The sequence below is a fragment of the Salvelinus alpinus genome, chromosome 15, assembly GCF_045679555.1.
Source record: "Salvelinus alpinus chromosome 15, SLU_Salpinus.1, whole genome shotgun sequence".
Taxonomy (NCBI): domain Eukaryota; kingdom Metazoa; phylum Chordata; class Actinopteri; order Salmoniformes; family Salmonidae; genus Salvelinus; species Salvelinus alpinus.
In genome coordinates this window covers 23,459,047-23,479,849 of record NC_092100.1, presented here as the reverse complement: position 1 = coordinate 23,479,849, position 20,803 = coordinate 23,459,047, and the positions used below count along the sequence as shown (strand labels likewise).

General features: G+C 44.4%; 1 protein-coding gene across 2 annotated transcripts in view; it reads left to right on the top strand.

The window, feature by feature from the left end:
* LOC139539753 (low-density lipoprotein receptor-related protein 5-like) overlaps positions 1–19,224 on the top strand; it is an 83,698-nt gene extending 64,474 nt beyond the window's left edge. For both annotated transcript variants that reach the window (XM_071343009.1, XM_071343011.1), the window contains 16 exons: positions 3,106–3,322; positions 5,134–5,423; positions 5,638–5,864; positions 6,779–6,963; positions 7,194–7,517; positions 8,160–8,356; positions 8,638–8,852; positions 10,410–10,600; positions 12,149–12,358; positions 12,529–12,654; positions 12,764–13,000; positions 16,177–16,287; positions 16,472–16,714; positions 16,860–17,002; positions 17,204–17,301; positions 17,430–19,224. In XM_071343009.1, coding sequence (XP_071199110.1) covers positions 3,106–3,322; positions 5,134–5,423; positions 5,638–5,864; positions 6,779–6,963; positions 7,194–7,517; positions 8,160–8,356; positions 8,638–8,852; positions 10,410–10,600; positions 12,149–12,358; positions 12,529–12,654; positions 12,764–13,000; positions 16,177–16,287; positions 16,472–16,714; positions 16,860–17,002; positions 17,204–17,301; positions 17,430–17,691 — 3,276 coding nt within the window. In that variant the 3' untranslated portion in view covers positions 17,692–19,224. The remainder of the gene's footprint in view (positions 1–3,105; positions 3,323–5,133; positions 5,424–5,637; positions 5,865–6,778; positions 6,964–7,193; positions 7,518–8,159; positions 8,357–8,637; positions 8,853–10,409; positions 10,601–12,148; positions 12,359–12,528; positions 12,655–12,763; positions 13,001–16,176; positions 16,288–16,471; positions 16,715–16,859; positions 17,003–17,203; positions 17,302–17,429) is intronic.
* The last annotated feature ends 1,579 nt before the right edge of the window (positions 19,225–20,803 follow it).

Sequence of the window (20,803 nt, the reverse complement as noted above, 5' to 3'; positions counted from 1 at the left end):
ATAGTACCCTCCAAACTCGTCATCAAGCTCGAGACCCTGGGTCTCGACCCCGCCCTGTGCAACTGGGTCCTGGACTTCCTGACGGGCCGCCCCCAGGTGGTGAGGGTAGGTAACAACATCTCCACCCCGCTGATCCTCAACACTGGGGCCCCACAAGGGTGCGTTCTGAGCCCTCTCCTGTACTCCCTGTTCACCCACGACTGCGTGGCCATGCACGCCTCCAACTCAATCATCAAGTTTGCGGATGACACTACAGTGGTAGGCTTGATTACCAACAACGACGAGACGGCCTACAGGGAGGAGGTGAGGGCCCTCGGAGTGTGGTGTCAGGAAAATAACCTCACACTCAACGTCAACAAAACAAAGGAGATGATTGTGGACTTCAGGAAACAGCAGAGGGAGCACCCCCCTATCCACATCGACGGGTCAGTGGTGGAGAAGGTGGAAAGTTTTAAGTTCCTCGGTGTACACATCACGGACAAACTGAATTGGTCCACCCACACAGACAGCGTTGTGAAGAAGGCGCAGCAGCGCCTCTTCAACCTCAGGAGGCTGAAGAAATTCGGCTTGTCACCAAAAGCACTCACAAACTTCTACAGATGCACAATCGAGAGCATCCTGTCGGGCTGTATCACCGCCTGGTACGGCAACTGCTCCGCCCACAACCGTAAGGCTCTCCAGAGGGTAGTGAGGTCTGCAGAACGCATCACCGGGGGCAAACTACCTGCCCTCCAGGAAACCTACACCACCCGATGTCACAGGAAGGCCATAAAGATCATCAAGGACAACAACCACCCAAGCCACTGCCTGTTCACCCCGCTATCATCCAGAAGGCGAGGTCAGTACAGGTGCATCAAAGCAGGGACCGAGAGACTGAAAAACAGCTTCTATCTCAAGGCCATCAGACTGTTAAACAGCCACCACTAACATTTAGCGGCCGCTGCCAACATACTGACTCAACTCCAGCCACTTTAAAAATGGGAATTGATGGAAATTATGTAAAAATGTACCACTAGCCACTTTAAACAATGCCACTTAATATAATGTTTACATACCCTACATTACCCATCTCATATGTATATACTGTACTCTATATCATCTACTGCATCTTGCCATCTTTATGTAATACATGTACCACTAGCCACTTTAAACTATGCCACTTTATGTTTACATACCCTACAGTACTCATCTCATATGTATATACCGTACTCTATACCATCTACTGCATCTTGCCATGCCGTTCTGTACCACCACTCATTCATATATCTTTATGTACATATTCTTTATCCCTTTACACTTGTGTGTGTGTATAAGGTAGTAGTTGTGGAATTGTTAGGTTAGATTACTTGTTGGTTATTACTGCATTGTCGGAACTAGAAGCACAAGCATTTCGCTACACTCGCATTAACATCTGCTAACCATGTGTATGTGACTAATAAAATTTGATTTGATTTGATATCTGTCGAAGGGGCCTAAGTTTGTATTCACTAGAGCGATCCAAAGTCATCTGTAAGACCACCAGATCTTATAAGTTCAAGTTTCCATTGTTAAATACCTGCTGTGAACAGGATATGCAAGTGTACTGGTGCCTTTGTGCTCAGTTCCTATAGGGTTTTGTAAAGTGCTTGTGGACGACATCGTTTTCATCCAGAGAAGTCAACTTTTCATTATAATTTTTGTGTCTGAGCCACTTCGGCTTGTCTACCACCAAAATAAAGACCTAGGGTTGGTTGGTTGTATAGCGTGATTAACACCCACGTGAACCCACTGATACCTCCATGCAAACCGAAATGGTAGAAGCACACAGTGCTGATCTGTGTAGTGCTCAGTTTCTCCTAGAGTAGAATATGCTCACCATGTCACGTAGGAGTGGCCATCATAAGATGCCACACTCCAGAATTTTCAGTCGGACTGAAATATTTCCTGGAGCTTACACCAGTTTGCTAAAATAAAAAACACAGGTCTATTTTCAGTGGCACAGTTTTGTGTAATAGTAATGCCGGGTCGGCTAGGAATTGTGTTGAGTGTAATTGCAGCCTTTTCAGAAATAAGCAGTTCAGTTCCCAGTAAGGAACAGCTCTCTCTTTCTGCTCCTCATAAGACAGAGGCATGCTTTGGCACCACTCCCTATATCCGTTTACTTCATTTTCTAATGCAACCCTTGTGACTGGAATCCTATACTGTCACATTTTATTAATTTAAATATGATATACTCTGCGTGGTCTCCCACTTAGCAGAAATGGTGTTTTTCCCCAGATAGAGATATTGACGGTCATGCTCCATAGTTAATGGTGATCTTTGAATATAAATAGCTTGTCAGTTTGCAGTTAGTTACATATTGAGTTTTATTGATTTGGCTTTGAAACAGTCTTGAAATTAGTGTTCTCAACACTATTAATGAACATGCACCTGTGAAATACTATTGTCATTGTCAGTGCATTCTATCTAGTGTCAGTAACCTGCTCTGACCTGTTTGTGTGTTTTAAATGTACCCCAGGTTATCAAGAATTAGATGTCATAACTCATATTGACGCCTACAGCATCTATGGCAGGGATCATCAACTAGATTCAGGCGCAATACTTTTATTATTTTCTTGAGCGGATTGTCGGGGGGCGGGGGGGAGGAACATAATTCCAAATAATTTGTAGACTGCAAATTGACCGCAAGAAGCCCAAACAGATATATTTGACTAAAACATAATAATTTCAAACCATGCTAACTTCTGTATACAATATTATGCTTGGGAATACTGTGGAACATTTCTGAAATTAAATCACTTGATTTGCTGTTTTTACAAAAAATATTTGTTTTGGTCAGTAAACTTTGGTAGCCAAATAAAATCCCCACTAGTTTCTTTCCGCCAATTGGGGAATCGTGATCTATGGGTGTGGGTAGATGCTTGTGTGTTACAGAACAAGAGCCTGAGGACAAACTCTTTTGCTTGGACAATTGCTTACGCCTAATCAGACAAATGCCTATCAGTTGCCGTTTCCTACCACTGTGCCCTTGAGCAAAGCACCCAACTGCTCCATGCTCATACTTGGCAAAAGCTACTGCTTGGGTTGCCCATCAATATTAAACCCCCCTCCTCTCCGTAAACCCAGGTGATTGACGTGGACGGCTCCAACAGGATGACCCTGCTGGAGGACAAGCTACCCCACATCTTTGGCTTCACGCTGCTGGGCGACTACATCTACTGGACGGACTGGCAGAGGAGGAGCATCGAGAGGGTCCACAAGACCAACGCCATCCGAGAGATCATCATTGACCAGCTACCTGATCTCATGGGACTCAAGGCCACCAGAGTCACTGAGGTCTCCGGTAAGAGAAAGAGGAAATTATGGGGTTTTATTGTTATTTGGATGTACACAGCTGTAGTAGTGTAAGAAGTGTGTTTAATTTATAAACTCAGCAAAAAAAGAAACGTCCTCTCACTGTCAACTGTGTTTATTTTCAGCAAACTTAACGTGTAAATATTTATGAACATATGATTCAACAACTGAGACATAAACTGAACAAGTTCCACAGATATGTGACTAACAGAAATGGAATAATGTGTCCCTGAACAAAGAGGGGGTCAAAATCAAAAGTAACAGTCAGTATTTAGTGTGGCCACCAGCTGCATTAAGTACTGAAGTGCATCTCCTCCTCATGGACTGCACCAGATTTGCCCGTTCTTGCTGTGAGATGTTACCCCACTCTTCCACGAAGGCACCTGCAAGTTCCCGGACATTTCTGGGGGGAATGGCCCTAGCCCTCACCCTCCGATCCAACAGGTCCCAGACGTGCTCAATGGGATTGAGATCTGGGCTCTTCGTTGGCCATGGCAGAACACTGACATTCCTGTCTTGCAGGAAATCACGCACAGAACGAGCAGTATGGTTGGTGGCATTGTCATGCTGGAGGGTCATGTCAGGATGAGCCTGCAGGAAGGGTACCACACGAGGGAGGAGGATGTCTTCCCAGTAACGCACAGCATTGAGATTGCCTGCAATGACAACAAGCTCAGTCCGATGATGCTGTGACACACTGCCCCAGACCATGACAGACCCTCCACCACCGAGTACAGGCCTCGATGTAACACTCATTCCTTCTACGATAAACTCGAATCCGACCATCACCCCTGGTGCGACAAAACCGCGACTCGTCAGTGAAGAGCACTTTTTGCCAGTCCTGTCTGGTCCAGCGACAGTAGGTTTGTGCCCATAGGCGACGTTGTTGCCGGTGATGTCTGGTGAGGACCTGCCTTACAAGCCCTCAGTCCAGCCTCTCTCAGCCTATTACGGACAGTCAGCACTGATGGAGGGATTGTGCGTTCCTGGTGTAACTCAGGCAGTTGTTGTTGCCATCCTGTACCTGTCCCGCAGGTGTGATGTTCGGATGTACCGATCCTGTGCAGGTGTTGTTACACATGGTCTGCCACTGCGAGGATGATCAGCTGTCCGTCCTGTCTCCCTGTAGCGCTGTCTTCTGCGTCTCACAGTACGGACATTGCAATTTATTGCCCTGTCCACATCTGCAGTCCTCATGCCTCTATGCAGCATGCCTAAGGCACGTTAACGCAGATGAGCAGAGACCCTGGGCATCTTTCTTTTGGTTGTTTTTCAGAGTCAGTAGAAAGGCCTCTTTAGTGTCCTAAGTTTTCATAACTGTAAGCTGTAAGTGTCTTAACGACCGTTCCACAGGTGCATGTTCATTAATTGTTTATGGTTCATTGAACAAGCATGGAAAACAGTGTTTAAACCCTCTACAATGAAGATTTGTGAAGTTATTTAGATATTTACGAATTAACTTTAAAAGACGTTTCTTTTTTTGCCGAGTTTAGGTAGTGACAGTGCGGCGCACAATTGGCCCAGCGTCGTTAGTGTTTGGCCGGGGTAGGCAGTCATTGTAAATAAGAATTTGTTCTTAACTGACTTGCCTAGTTAAAATATAGGTTCAATATTTTTTTTAAGTTCTACAATATTAAGTATGCAATAATTCTGAGTACTACTATGGTAAATGTTTTCTTATGTATGATGTATTATCACAACTGACAGCTGTAAACAGTCCTTAGAGAGGACAGTACCAGATCTCCCAGGCTGCTGCAGATAAACTGACCATGTCTCTCTCTTTCCCTCTCTCCCTCAAAGGCACAAACGGCTGTGTGGAGGATAATGGCGGCTGCAGCCACCTGTGTTTCCACCGGCCCCAGGGCCTGCGCTGTGACTGTCCCATGGGCCTGGAGCTCCTCAGTGACATGAGGATGTGCGTGGTGCCCGAGGCTTTCCTGCTCTTCACCAACCGGGCTGACATCCGCTCTATCTCCCTCGGGACCAACTCTAACGACGTTGCCATCCCTCTCACTGGGGTCAAGGAGGCCTCCGCCCTCGACTTTGACGTCTCCGAGAACAGGATCTACTGGACTGACGTCAGCACCAAGGTGAGAATGACTCCTTTTCTCTGTCATTCTATTCTAGTCATTCGTTTTAGGGTTTCCATTCAAATTTTGGGGGTTTGTTTTCTGTCATCTGGGTTAATTTAGCTATCGGGATGTTTTATTTATTTAAGCTCCAGGCTTTTTTGGTTCATATTGAGCTCAGTGCCTGACTGTTGTACAAGTGTCTGACTCAACTCCACTGTCCTCCCTCCCTCAGACCATCAGCAGGGCCTTCATGAACGGCAGCTCTGTGGAGCATGTGATCGAGTTTGGGCTGGACTACCCAGAAGGCATGGCAGTAGACTGGATGGGCAGGAACGTGTACTGGGCCGACACAGGGACCAACCGCATCGAGGTGGCCCGGCTGGATGGACAATACCGACAGGTCCTGGTGTGTAAGGACCTGGACAACCCTCGCTCCCTGGCCCTTAACCCTGCCAATGGGTAAGACTGACTGGGATCCAGCTCATCTGCATGACACAACTCACAGACCTGTCTGATTGACATGAGCCTGGTCCCAGATCGGTTTGAGCTGTCTTGCCAGCTTTGAACGTGTGACAATGACCATAGGAGTTGGAATGGCAAGGTGGTACAAACGGATCTGAAACCAGGCTATGCTGACGTCATCTGTTCACCAGTACCCATAGAGATGACTGTCTGGCTGTCAAATTATTTATGGTCTTTGTTAGAAAGAAATGGTCTTCACACAGTTCGCAACGAGCCAGGCGGCCCAAACTGCTGCATATACCCTGACTTTGCTTGCACAAAACGCAAGAGAAGTGACACAATTTCCCTAGTTAATATTGCCCGCTAACATTAATTTATTTTAACTAAATATGCAGGTTTTAAAAAATATACTTGTGTATTGATTTTAAGAAAGGCATTGATGTTTATGGTTAGGTACACATTGGTGCAACGACGGTGCTTTTTTCGCGAATGCGCTTGTTAAATCATCACCCATTTGGCGAAGTAGGCTGTGATTCGATGATAAATTAACAGGCACCGCATTGATTATTTGCAACGCAGGACAAGCTAGTTAAACTAGTAATATCATCAACCATGTGTAGTTAACTAGTGATTATGTTAAGATTGATTGTTTTTTAATAAGATAAGTTTAATGCTAGCTAGCAACTTACCGTGGCTCCTTGCTGCACTCGCGTAACAGGTGGTCAGCCTGCCATGCAGTCTCCTTGTGGAGTGCAATGTAATCAGCCATAATCGGTGTCCAAAAATGCTGATTACCGATTGTTATGAAAATTTGAAATCGGCCCTAATTAGTCGGCCATTCCGATTAATCGGTCGACCTCTAATATGGGCTCGTTCTACTATGTTAAAAGCAGCTCTGTGTGTCTCCTCAGCTACATGTATTGGACAGAGTGGGGAGGCAAGCCCAGGATCGCCAGGGCCCACATGGACGGCAGCAACATAATGACCCTAGTGGACAAAGTGGGCAGAGCCAACGGCCTCACCATCGACTACATCGACCAGAGACTCTACTGGACCGACCTGGACACCTGTATGATAGAGTCAACCAACATGCAAGGTAAATGCATACAGTAGTCAAGCTCTTCTCCAACCCCTCTGTAGTTTATGATTGATGATACATGATGAGCATAAAACTCTGTAATATCGCTGTGGTTGACACCAATATTCATTCATGTCCATTCTCCTTTCCCCCCCCAATATTACTGTACAAATATCATATTGCTGTGGTTAACATCAATATTCTCAGATCTTCAATAATCTATATATTAATAATCATGTTTCACCCAGGTCTGCAGAGGGAGATAGTGGCTGACGACCTCCCTCATCCGTTCGGTCTGACCCAGTACCGGGACTACATCTACTGGACAGACTGGAACCTGCGCAGCATCGAGCGGGCCGACAAACGCTCTGGGCTGAACCGCACCATGGTCCAGGGACACCTGGAGTACGTCATGGACATCTTGGTCTTCCACTCCTCTCGCCAGGACGGTGCCAATGACTGCTCCCAGAACAACGGCAACTGTGCCCACCTGTGCCTGGCGTCGCCCGCCGGCTCCCAGTGCCGCTGTGCGTCCCACTACATCCTGGACTCAAACAGCAGGAACTGCAGCTGTGAGTAGAGAAACGACCAGGGCCGGCATTGACAGGGGGTTGTTGAGTTATGTTTTTAGTTTGGTTCAGTGTTGTATTTAGTGTGTTGGTACAGTCATAGTTTATTCTGTTTTGAGACATATGCACTAATCTCCTGTGGACATTTTACTGTAAGTTGGAAATTGAATCTCTGCGTTAAGAGTAGGTGAGTCAGTGTATTTTACAACGTCTTTTCTCTAGAAGGATGTATTGTCTTAATCAAATCCAGGTGTGTCTACAGCCCGTGGCCATACAAAACCTCATAACACTTGTCTGTCTGAATCATACCATGAGCTGACCTCAGACTTTCACTGAGGCCTGATGTGGACAAGTGTTAGAAAGGAGGTTGCTGTGCACATATCACAGACTGAGCATTCCTCTGGTCTTGGCATGGGATGTGTTTCTACATGTCTTTTTCTTTCTTACTGCTGCATACTTCCCTGGTCTCTGTGGACCACTGATTACTGCATTCTAGTAAGCTGATTACAACATCCTGAGTCATGGAAAGGTTGGAAGGAGAGAGGGAGGAAGAGATATAGAGGGAGGGGACAGAGAGTGAGCGAGAAGGGGAGATTCAAATGTTTGGATTGGGCCTGTTAACCTCTGACCCCTCCCCCCCTCCAGCCCCCTCTAGCTTCCTCCTGTTCAGCCAGAAGGCCTCAATCAGCCGCATGGTTCTGGGTGAGCAGAGCCCCGACATCATCCTTCCCATCCACGTCCTCCGCAACGTCCGGGCCATCAGCTACGACCCCCTAGACCACCTGGTCTACTGGGTGGACGGGCGGCAGAACATCAGGAGGGCCCGCGACGATGGCACACAAGTGAGTCATGCTAATAAAGAGAACGATATATTTACCTGCTTTTACATACACACTTAAAATGCATATAGTATATTGTGTATATTAATGTTTTTCAATTACATTCTAGTTTACATGCATATAAAGTTGAGGGAGTTATAGAACTTAATTTAATTGACATCAGTACAGCCATCATGCACAAATACATTTGTTTGAACACTCGCATATCTTTTGTCGACAGTGTGAAACCTTTCACAATTATAGGCCCTTTCTCTGATTTAATATCTATCTCCTTCATCCTCCAGTCGTCAGTGGTGGTGTCCACCACTTCCACCCACCTGCAGCAGCCTGACAAACAGCCCCACGACCTGAGCCTGGACACCTACAGCCGTACTGTCTACTGGACTTGTGAGGCCACCAATACCATCAACCTCCAGCGCCTGGACGGAGACGCCGTGGGCGTGGTGCTGCGAGATGAACATGACAAACCCAGAGCCATTGTAGTCAACGCAGAAAAAGGGTGAGGAGGGAAGTGTTGTATCAAAGAGGAGACTGGAAAACAAAGTGCTGCCTGGTTCATACTGTTGCAGCTCGAGGCAACAGTTTTTTATGCAGATAGAGGCAGACTGACTCAATAACTGGATTTAGGGATGGCAACATTTCTATTTCAAATCTCCCAGGCTCGGTTTTCAAATCTACCCCAAATGTGGTGGACTTGGGAATGAAAAACCGAGGGAACTCACTCACTTGAAAGCTTTTGAAAATATACAGGACTTCCAAAATAGTTCAGTGTCCCCTTATGAAATATTTTCAAGTGAGCGATGCCACTTGTATGTGTGTAAATATAGCAGTTGGCTGGCGGGCAGATCAGGGACTGGGTGTGGCACTCCTCCAAGCAGCAGAGTAATTAGTGGGTGATCAGGTGTTTAGTGATGTGGTGTTGACAATTTGACATAGGAGACTCTGTGGAACGGTGTTTATTTTCCTTCGATAGGGCAGGGAAGGAACCACAGCCCCAAGTAAGTATGAGGCTGAGAATGTCAGGCCATGTGTGCAGCAGATGGTTGTGTTTACTGTTCTGCCTGCACTACTTTCTCCTCTCCAGTGGTGCAGTAGTATGGTCAGGGCCGTAGGTCAGGGCCTGGCAGGCTGCACTGTAATTGTGATGCTCATTATTGATGTGGCCGTCCTCCATGTTACGTTCTATTTGGGGCTCTCCTATATGGTTTGACTTGGATGTGGCGGAGGTGACTTCTCTCATAGGAGTGACCCGGCGTAAACTAATCAACATGAGACGTTTAATCCCAAAAATCTAAAACTGAATATTGTTAGCAATCAGCTTGACAATTTTTATAATTTGACATGATCTTGAAGCTGTTTTTATCCGATTTGAAAGTTGCATTCAGTTGCTTGTCTCTCCATGGGCCTGGAAAGCACTAGATAGACATTGAAGATATTTGGCCGAGCTCAATACAGACAGTCTCAAAAGGTTACAGGCAGGTTGAAGAGCAGTCAGGGTTCATTTGTTTTCTCCCACTTTTCCTTGAGAAGTGACGGCTTCTACATTTACACTTCAACTGATTACACTCAGACTGATATAAAAAAATTGTTCCCTTTTGACTTGAAGAGGCAGAACCAAACTGAAGAAGCAGAACCAAATTACAAACAGACAAGCGTTTCTTCCTTCAAGTCTTCTCTGTCTAAACAGGTGTTAAGGGAGGTTCTTATCAAAGCTGATAGAAGTAACAAACCGGAAAGGCCCACACAGCCCAGTAATAGCCTCTACTCCTCCAGGCTCTGAGAGGGGGGCCAACTGAACAGCCCTGCGCTCTTGTCTACACCCAGCACAGTATAATACAGGCTGCCCTGCCCACCTATCAAAACACATACCTCAACTGTTATTTATCTATCAGTAGATCTCTCTGGCTGATTTCCATGTTGTAGTGTGATTAATATATCTGTCAATGTTGACTAATGTCTAAAATCCTGTACACAGTTGGTGGTTTAAGGTTTGGGCAGCAACTGTTCAAATGTCTGTCAGTGTTGTTTTTTCTTACTGCCTCCATCTCTCCTGTAGATATATGTATTTCACGACCATGCAGGATCGCTCTGCTAAGATCGAGGGAGCGTCTCTGGATGGGACGGAGAGGGAGTCTTTGTTCACCACGGGCCTGATCCGGCCTGTAGCCCTGGCCCTGGACAACAAGCTGGGGAAACTCTTCTGGGTGGACGCTGACTTGAAACGCATTGAGAGCAGTGACCTCACTGGTGAGTCCCAATGCTACAGAAGTGTGGACAGCCATTCTAGATCCAGAGCATCAGCACTCAAACACTGCTGATCATCTGAAAAGCTGTTGTTGCTATGGTTTATCAGTTTTGACAGCATTTATTTACGTCTCTCATTCTCAGCAGTACACAGCAGTGCCATGGAAAATGACAATGTTCCTCGAATCCAAACACAGTTTGTGGTCTAAAATAGTCTACCCATCTTCCTTAATACGTCTGAAAGCCTGGCCTCTTTGGACCCCCCTTCGGGCCAATGAGGAGTCATTTGGACTAAGCATACATGAAATTGTATTCATTAGAATGTTATCGGGAAAATAATACTTTGGTTGTGTTTATGAAGAACACAATAGCATTTTTATTAGTTTGTTACTGTAGGCTGTGGAGTGGATGGAATTGTGATATTTTGAAATAGGGCTCATCTCTTCAGTCTTTAGAGTTATTTGGCAATGGTACGTGTTTTAAAAAAACATCAGAATCTACTTTTTCTGATACTATATAGAAATCAAGTCTTGCCTTCCTGTGACACTACGATGATATGAAAAGGTCACTTTTTCGTGCAAAACAACTGTTTATAACAATTCTGTTTGATATCAAAATTCAAAACATCAGGAACGCATTCTTTTTCCATGACAGGCTGACCAGGTGAAAGCTATGATCCCTTATTGATGTCACTTGTTAAATCCACTTCAAATCAGTGTAGATGAAGGGGGGGGAGACCGGTTGAAGAATTTAGACAATTAAGACATGGACTGTGTATGTGTGCCATTCACCGGGTGAATGGGCAAGACAAACGATTTAAGTACCTTTTGAACGGAGTATGGTAATAGGTGCTAGGCGCACCGGTTTGAGTGTCGAACTGCAACGCGGCTGGTTTTTCACGCTCAACAGTTTCCTGTGTGTATCTAGAATTGTCCACCACCCAAAGAACATCCAACCAACTTGACACAACAGTGGGAAGCATTGGAGTCAACATGGGCCAGCAAAAGGGGGTGCAACTCAATATTAGGAAGGCGTTCCTAATGTTTTGTACACTGTATGTGTGTTAAATAGACTTATTTTAGGAGAAGTCCAGAACAGAGGGGGGCATGACTTTAAAATGGCAGAGAAATTTCCATTTCAATTCATATTGGCTCAAAATGATCCCCTTGGCCTTTCTAGTGTTAAATAAATCCCCCTGCCTCTGAAGTCTGGACTAGATATGAACAAGACAGCATCCAGACTGATTTCTCCAGGCCATCTATGCACCATTTATGCACCGACTGTAGTTATACAAGAGAGTATCTTTACTTTGGCAGACCATGTTTGGCAACAGTTATTGAATATTAGTCAAACTGGTTTTAGTGATGGTGTCTAAAGTTATTACCTTTATTTTCTATGATAAAGTTTAGAACTTATGAAGGAACACCTAATGGTCTGAAAATAAATGCATTTGGGAGGATACACTGTCTTTGATGTGAGATATAGGATAGGGTATCTATTGTTTGGTGCATACTACCCTTGTTCGGAGGTCATTCCTCTTCCTTCTCCCAGGAGCCAATCGGATCGTCCTCCAGGATTCTAACATCCTGCAGCCCATGGGTCTGACAGTGCTGGGGGAGCATCTGTACTGGATCGACAGACAGCAGCAGATGATCGAGAGGGTGGACAAGCTGATTGGGGAGAAGAGGACCCGTATCCAGGGCCGCATTGCCTACCTCACCAGCATTCACGCTGTGGAAGACATGGATCCTACAGAGTTTGGTAAGGCACCTGGAGGAGCCTGTGTTTAGCCACTTCCTATTGCCTCAGCTGATAACAAATCCTTTTGGAAAACATCAATGTGTGATGCAGTGCTTTACTACAACAGAGTTCCGTTACTCTCCAGGGGCAAAAACTCAATGTCCACGTCTTCTCCTTCCTCTCCTCCACAGCTTCTCATCCCTGTTCCCGTGACAACGGAGGCTGCTCACACATCTGCATCGCCAAAGGAGACGGGACACCTCGCTGCTCCTGTCCCATGCACCTGGTCCTGCTGCCCAACCTGCTCATCTGTGGAGGTACAGCTGCTGCTGTAACACATTCAATAACGATGTGCGATACACAATAAGTCAAGTATAACACCAGGCATTGGCTCTGAATCTAAACTCCTCCCCCCTCCCACTTCAGACCCACCCACCTGTTCCACAGAGCAGTTCACCTGTGCCACGGGCGACATTGACTGCATCCCCATGGCATGGCACTGTGACGGCGTCGCTGAGTGTGATGACAACAGTGACGAGGAGAACTGCCCCGTGTGCTCGGCAATCCAGTTCCAGTGTGACAAGGGCCAGTGTGTGGATGCTCAGCTACGCTGCAACGGAGAGCCAGACTGCGCAGACAACTCCGATGAACAGGACTGTGACAGTACGTTCACTCAACTGACTTTATGCACAATATTGACACATCCATACTTCCAAGGTGGCGCAGCAGTAAGACGTTTTAGTCCTATGTAAATAGTCATTTTTAATTTTTTTGTATACATTTCACTATTTTTTTCCATTTTTGAATTAAATATACCTTCCTGCAACCCGCCTCACCCAATGTGGTACGGATCTGCTATTCTTTAGATCTTATAACTGGAATCTCCATCAGCAGCTAGCCAGCTAATTAGCTACTAGCAATTTAGTCATTGTTAGCCACTGCTAGCAGTCTTTCCCTTTAGCTCGGACTCCAGACGCTTTAGCCCGGATAATACCTGCCAGTCTGCACAGCGCAATATCAGCCCTGAGCATATCAGACTTCTTTTTTTCCCACTACATCACCGGATTCCTGCCGCAAGCTCTGGACCATTACACCGGATCTTTGCAGCTAGCTAGTTGCTACTGAGTGGTTTTTGTAGCTAACGCCCTTGTCCAGAAGCATGCACCAGTTAGCCTCGAGCTAGGCCCATCTCCCGGCTAGCAAACGAAGTACACCAACTACAATACCTCTCTTGCCAATTGGCAAGGACCCTTTGTCGACACTGAGCCCCACCAATCGATCACCACTGGTCTGCTGATGTAAATCAGCCGATGTGCTCTCACCCGTGGATGTTGGTGATGATCCATCTGCTAGCCCCGGGCCCGCTAGCTTCCTGAACGCCATGTCTCCCGCTCGCCTAGCATAGTAATCGACTACCGAACGGCTCCCTGTTTCATCGGAACCTATGATCACTCGGCTACACAGCTGATGCCTGCTGGACTGTTCATTAACACAGTACTTCATTTTGTTTATCTGTCGGCCCCAGCCTCGAACTCAGGCCCTGTGTCTAGCTAACTGATCCTCTCTGCCCATTCATCGCCATTTACCCGTTGTTGTTGTTGTCCTAGCTGTTTACCCGTTGTCTCACACGTTGTTGCCTTAGCTCTCCCAATCAACACCTGTGATTGCTTTATGCCTTTCTCTAATGTCAATATGCCTTGTATACTGTTTAGGGTAGCTCTCATTGTTTTATTTTACTGCGGAGCCCCTAGTCCTGCTCAACATGCCTCAGATAGCCCCCTTGTCCCACCCCCCACACATGCGGAGACCACACCTAGCTTAACTGGCGCCTCCAGAGACAAAACCTCTCTCATCGTCACTCAATGCCTAGGTTTACCCCCACTGTACTCGCACTCTACCATACCCGTCTGTACACTATGCCCTGAATCTATTCTACCACGCCCAGAAATCTGATCCTTTTATTCTCTGTTCCCAAACCACAAGATGACCCGTTCTTATAGCCTTTTCAAACAGACATTTGCATCCTGCAGCACTAATTCCAAAAAGTTTTGGGACACTAAAGTCCATGGAGAATAAGAGTACCTCCTCCTAGCTGCCCACTGCACTGAGACTAGGAAACACTTTTCACCACTGATGAATCCATGGTAATCGAGAATTTCAAGAGGCATTTCTCTACGGCTGGCCATGCTTTCCACCTGGCTACCCCAGCCAACAGCTTTGCACCCCCCAGGTCTGAAAATAAATGAACCCAACAGCAACTGGCCCAAGCCCCCCTACCCACTTCACCCAAATGTTTTGAAAGAGCTGCAAAATCTGGACCCATACAAATCAGCTGGGCTAGACAATCTGGACCCTCTCTTCTAAAAATTATCTGCTGCCATTGTTGCAGCCCCTATTACTAGTCTGTTCAACCTATCTTTCGTATCGTCTTAGATTCGACCTATATCCATCTTGCCCTGCCTTTCTAAAGCCAAGTGAACAAACAGATCACCGACCATTTCGAATCCCACCGTACCTTCTCCGCTATGCAATCTGGTTTCAGAGCTGGTCATGGGTGCTACCTCATCCAATATTTGTTTTTCTGCTCTTTTGCACACCAGTATTTCTACTTGTACATCCTCATCTGCACATATATCACTCCAGTGTTAATTGCTAAATTGTAATTACTTCACCACTGGCCTATTTATTGTCTTCCCTCCTTCATTTGCACACACTGTATACAGATTTTTCTATTGTGTTATTGACTGTACGTTTGTTTATCCCATGTGTAACTCTGTTGTTGTTCTTGTCTCACTGCTTTGCTTTATCTTGGCCAGGTCGCAGTTGTAAATGAGAACTTGTTCTCAACTGGCCTACCTGGTTAAATAAAGGTGGAATAAAATAAATAAAAACACTTCCAGTTCAGTAAACATACACCAATGTCGTAGGGATTAAAGGGCGATGACCTAGTTTTGAAGATTGCTCATTAAGAAATGCTAGCGGCCATGACTAAAGCCAAATGAGTTATCTTGGATGTGGGCGTGTTATGTTCCCATATCGTACCCTTGCAGGTACAGTTTGTCCCTCCTGAGTCACCGTAGCAACAACAGCCACTTCCTCAAAATAAGATGAATTAATCTAAGAGAAATCAATAAATCTGTAATTAATTTAGACATTTTAGCTTAGTCACGCAATTTTACATCAAGCTAAGGTGTTTGGTCCAGTGTTTCTCAAGTTTAAAAAATGTGTATGGAAAACTAGTCAGTGGGTTTTGGAATATTGACAAGTTGCAGTTGGGATACAAATGCGCTTTGATTGTCTTAATTCTCATTTTGCCCCAAAAGGTGGCCTGCGTTAGTGATTGACACTGTCAAACACATCAGCATGTGGCCACTCCATAAAGGGCTTAGGGCCAAGGGTTATTTCAACATAACATTGGCAACGTGTTGTCTTATGTAAACAAGTCAGAGGCGCTGTGTAATGGGCAGGTCTGTCTCGCTGTCTGGAAGTTCTGGCTGCTATGGTTGGAGAGTGCACAGCTGCTTCTCGTGTTAGTGGGCATGATCGTAATCATACCCAACCCTCCAGTAAGTCGTGACGAACTCACTTACAAAACTCAGTTTTGGACAAGACGGACTGACAAATGATGCTATTTACACTTTGTGCTTAATTTTTACACTAGAATAAATGTTTCTGCTTCATAGAATCAACTTCTCTGAATTTAAACGGCCTAAAGGGCAGTTGACCTTTAATACTGGGAGATTGTACTATCACCACCACCAGCAACCTTGTTGTTTGTATTGATTTGATGATATGCCAAGTCTTGTAACGTGGACTTTGCTCTGCTCTCCTCCCCTCAGCCATATGCCTGCCCAACCAGTTCCGCTGCAACAACAAGCAGTGCATCCTGAAGAAACAGCAGTGTGACTCCTACAATGACTGTGCTGACAACTCTGACGAGCTCTTCTGTGGTGTGTTTAACTTCACTCAGTCACTTGAGAAAATCAAGGGAGTTCGGAATTTACACTATTGTCATTTTTTTTCCAGTAAGGAGAAACCAGTCAATCCATCTATAATACCACATTGATTTAACTGACTAGTCATACTTGGCAGCAGTCCGTTAAACCTGTTGTAATGTCTTTGCCCGTCTTGTAGAATTCCTCACACCCCCGTCAAGTGACGTTCAATCACCATCTCACACCAGCACCATCGGCCCAGTCATTGGCATCATCCTGTCAGTGTTTGTGATGGGAGGGATGTACTTTGTGTGCCAGCGGGTGGTGTGCCGCCGTTACAAAGGTCCCAACGGAGCCTTCCCCCATGATTACATCAGTGGCACCTCACACGTACCCCTCAACTTCATCGCCCCCAGCAGCTCACAGCACGGAACCTTCTCAGGTAAAGGTTGGCTATTACACAACACTGAAAACTGCAGATCAAATGGATGCGTGTATAGATATGGCCTGTACTGTAAAAGGATAGTATTTACATGCTGAAGCAGGTAGTTGCACTCACTGTATTTGACTGTTTTGTTGTTTCTTAGGTATCTCGTGTGGGAAGTCTATGATGAGTTCTGTCAGTCTGATGGGGAGCAGCTGTAGTGGGGCACCACTCTATGACAGGAACCATGTGACAGGGGCCTCCTCAAGCAGCTCCTCCAGCACTAAGGGAGCCTTTTATCCACAGGTATGTACCCAACTTCTCTGCCCTCTCTTTGACCTACACGTAGGAACCCAACACCTGTCCTCTCCACGGTGTCTCTCATACATTATTTCTAAACTGGGGGGAATGTACATGTTCTCCTGTTTGAACTTTACTGGACAATCTCAAAACTTAAGTTTGTAATTTAATGGGTAAGGGTTTGTATTTTATTTTCTGTATTTGCAGATGCTCAACCCGCCTCCCTCTCCAGCCACGGATCGCTCCCTGTATAATGCAGAGATCTTCTACTCCTCTAACAGTCCCTCCACCACCAGGTCTTACAGGTAAGAGATAAGGCACACTTGATCAGTTTCTCTTTATATTATGCAACAGTCAGCTTGATGTAAATTGGCACCTCTTTGCTGTTGTGAAATAAAAAGTATTTTCTCTCCTCCATGCTTGCTCCTGAAAGGCCTTATCTAATGCGCGGTGTGGCACCCCCCACCACCCCATGCAGCACTGACGTCTGTGACAGCGACTACACCACAAGTCGTTGGAAGAGCAACAAGTACTACATGGACCTAAACTCAGACTCTGACCCCTACCCTCCTCCCCCCACTCCCCGGAGCCAGTACCTATCAGCAGAGGAGAGCTGCCCCCCTTCTCCATCCACAGAGCGCAGTTACTTTCACCTCTGTCCCCCACCCCCATCACCATGCACTGACTCTTCATGACACCCAGAGAAATAGCCATGTCTGTAAATAATTTTAAATATAAACAAATGAGAATTATATTTTATTCATTTCCACTGATTGCCATGGGTTAAAGTGGGGATGGAATAGGGCCAGATCAAGTGTGAAGTTGTTGTACAGTGAATTGTATCACTTGTCTTTATTTTTCATGTTTCCCACCCTCGTTTCAGATGGAGTATCCTCCTAATTAGAAGACTTTCAATTTGACTATTCTATTGGCCTTTGACAATTCTTAGTTTTCAGCAAAGTACTTTAGAACTTCCTTCAAACGTACCAATTTACAGTGAAATTTGAACAAGAAGTCACCAATATTGGTTTGAGAAAATATTCCATTCAAAATGTTACACTGGTGATGTGGCCAGCCACAATAATTTAAAAAAAAAAACGAATTGTACATAAATGTTTCACAACAGCCATGAAATGCTCTTATTAATTGAAATGGTCCTGAGCATGTCTTTGTTTGAGTTTACCAAAAATGTGTTTGCTGCTACTGTACATATATACTTTACTCTGAATTATGAGAACACCCAACAAAACAATTACAATTTGACAATAGATCATTAAGCTGTTTTAACTGTTTCAATTAGTAACATTATTATTTTTTGTGTAGAATTTTGTGTAGAACAGTATGTATACATGTTAATTGTTTTGAAGGAGTGCTTATGGAATAACTCACAAGACCAGCTTCATCGTTGATGCATTTATCAACCAGAAATGACAAGGTTTTGCACAACCTTTTAACTCTATTATGAATCTCTTATGCAATGTCCATGTGACATACTAGACTGACTATTCCCATTTATTGAAACAATAATACTGTTTTTATTTCAGCTTTTGTCAATGAGACAAATGTCTGTAGTTTAGTAAAAGCTATTCCATCTTTTCTAAACTATGTTTGTAGATTCAATTGTAGTGAAACCCTCACTATCGTCACAAACCTTTCAACTTAACTATAGATTGAATTTCATCAGTGGTGAATATCATGCACCTGTAAAATCATGGCTCCATTATATTGTCTCACTTTGAAGATTGGCAATATTGTCAAACTGAGCACTTCCTTAAATGAACTATCCAACCAGTTAAGAAATGTGAACAGTGAATGTAAAATTACATAGAGGGAAATGTATATTGAATTCATACCTCTTGTGCTTGTTTTCTGAGCTTTTTCTCTGCCATTTGTATATTTGTGTATAGGCAATTAACCATGGTGCTGACAAGTGAAATTAAATCATATGATCAAAAGTGTCAGGCTTCCATCTGTATGTTGAACACCTCTGGCTTCTAGCAGAGGTTGTACAGGTTCCTCAGACCTCCACAACACAACCTGCTGCCCTGCCCATTTCAAGCCATGTCCTTACTGGATAGGGACAACTCCAGCTGTACTTCATTGTGCCAGTATGTAGATGCTCCCCAAACAAACCTGTGTTTTGTGTTTAAATGCCTTGTATAATTTACACTTGTGACAATTTTTGTATCAAAAGCATTTTTATATAATAAAGGTTCTATTTTAAGGAATACTTGTGTGCCTAATTTTTGTCAAAGGCAAAGGGTGGCTACTTTGAACAATCTAAAATATTTTGATTTAACACTTTTTTGGTTACTACATGATTCCATGTGTTATTTCCTAGTTTTGATGTCTTAACTATTATTGTACAATGTAGAAAATAGTAAAAATAAAAACCCTTAAATTAGTAGGTGTCCAAACTTTTGACTGGTACTGTATATATTGTAATATTAATTTGTTGCATGGAAAACGTTTTTGGTGATCCAAATAGGGCTCACATTTTCTATTGCGATACTATTAACTATACTGGTTATGCGAGTGAATCATAGCTAAATGCTGCCACCACGTGTAGAAAAGTTGGAATAAGGAACGTCATCCGTATCTATTTTTCAGGTCTCTTTTTTTACTTTTTACAAGTGGGCATCCATGTCAAAAAATCATATCAATCTAGCCAAGTAAAGTCTAGTTATGGCCAGAATATTTTGAGTGAGGACTGAAGGCACCAGGTGTGTTGTATGGGCTGTCCTAAAGACATCCCTAGAGCAATTGCTGCTGCTTATAAACTTCTCCAGCATAGCACATCAGTCTGCAGTTCAAATAAGAAGATATATAAATATCTGTGTTCCACTAATGCTGAGCCAGTGTGGTATGTCAACCCCAAACAATAACAACCTGTGTAAAAGCTGCTGTCACTGTGACCCCTATTAGGAAGGATTACAGACTGGACATGGAAAACTCCTTGAAACTTTGGTTTTACATACCCAAGGCATGAGAGTTGCAAAGGAAACTATGTATGAGGAAACATAGCTATTCAATGTCTCTGACGTTCCTATTTTGGTGTACAGTACATTGCAGAAATAGTTGTGCATGCGTGAAAGACTCCTGTGAAACTTCTGAACAGGTTGATTAAGGAGAACAAACAACGATATAAGAGTATTGAATTTGGTGGCTGGCATTAGAGATTACTAACAGTGAATGGAGAGCAGTTTAGAGGACCGCTATACTCTTCAGGTGAAGTTACTCAAGTTCTGGTAGGCACTATAGTATTGCCACCCTAATCTCAGGAGTTGATAGGCTTGAAGTCATAAACAGCACTGTGCTTCAAGCATTGCGAATAGATTCTGGGGAAACGCAGGAAAGTGCTGTTTGAATGAATGCTTACGAGCCTGATGCTGCCTACCACCGCTCAGTCAAATCATAGACTTAATTATAATATAAAACACACAGAAATACGAGCCTTAGGTCATTAATATGGTCAAATCTGGAAACTATCATTTCAAAAACAAAACGTTTATTTTTTCTGTGAAATACAGAACCGTTCCATATTTTATCGAACGGGTGGCATCCCTAAGTCTAAATATTGCTGTTGCATTGAAGGTTGTGCAATGTGATGTCATAATTATGTACAATTCTGGCAAATGAATTACCGTCTTTAGAAAGAAATGGTCTTCACACAGTTCGCAACGAGCCAGGCGGCCCAAACTGCTGCATATACCCTGACTCTGCTTGCACAAAACGCAAGAGAAGTGACACAATTTCCCTAGTTAATATTGCCCGCTAACATGAATTTATTTTAACTAAATATGCAGG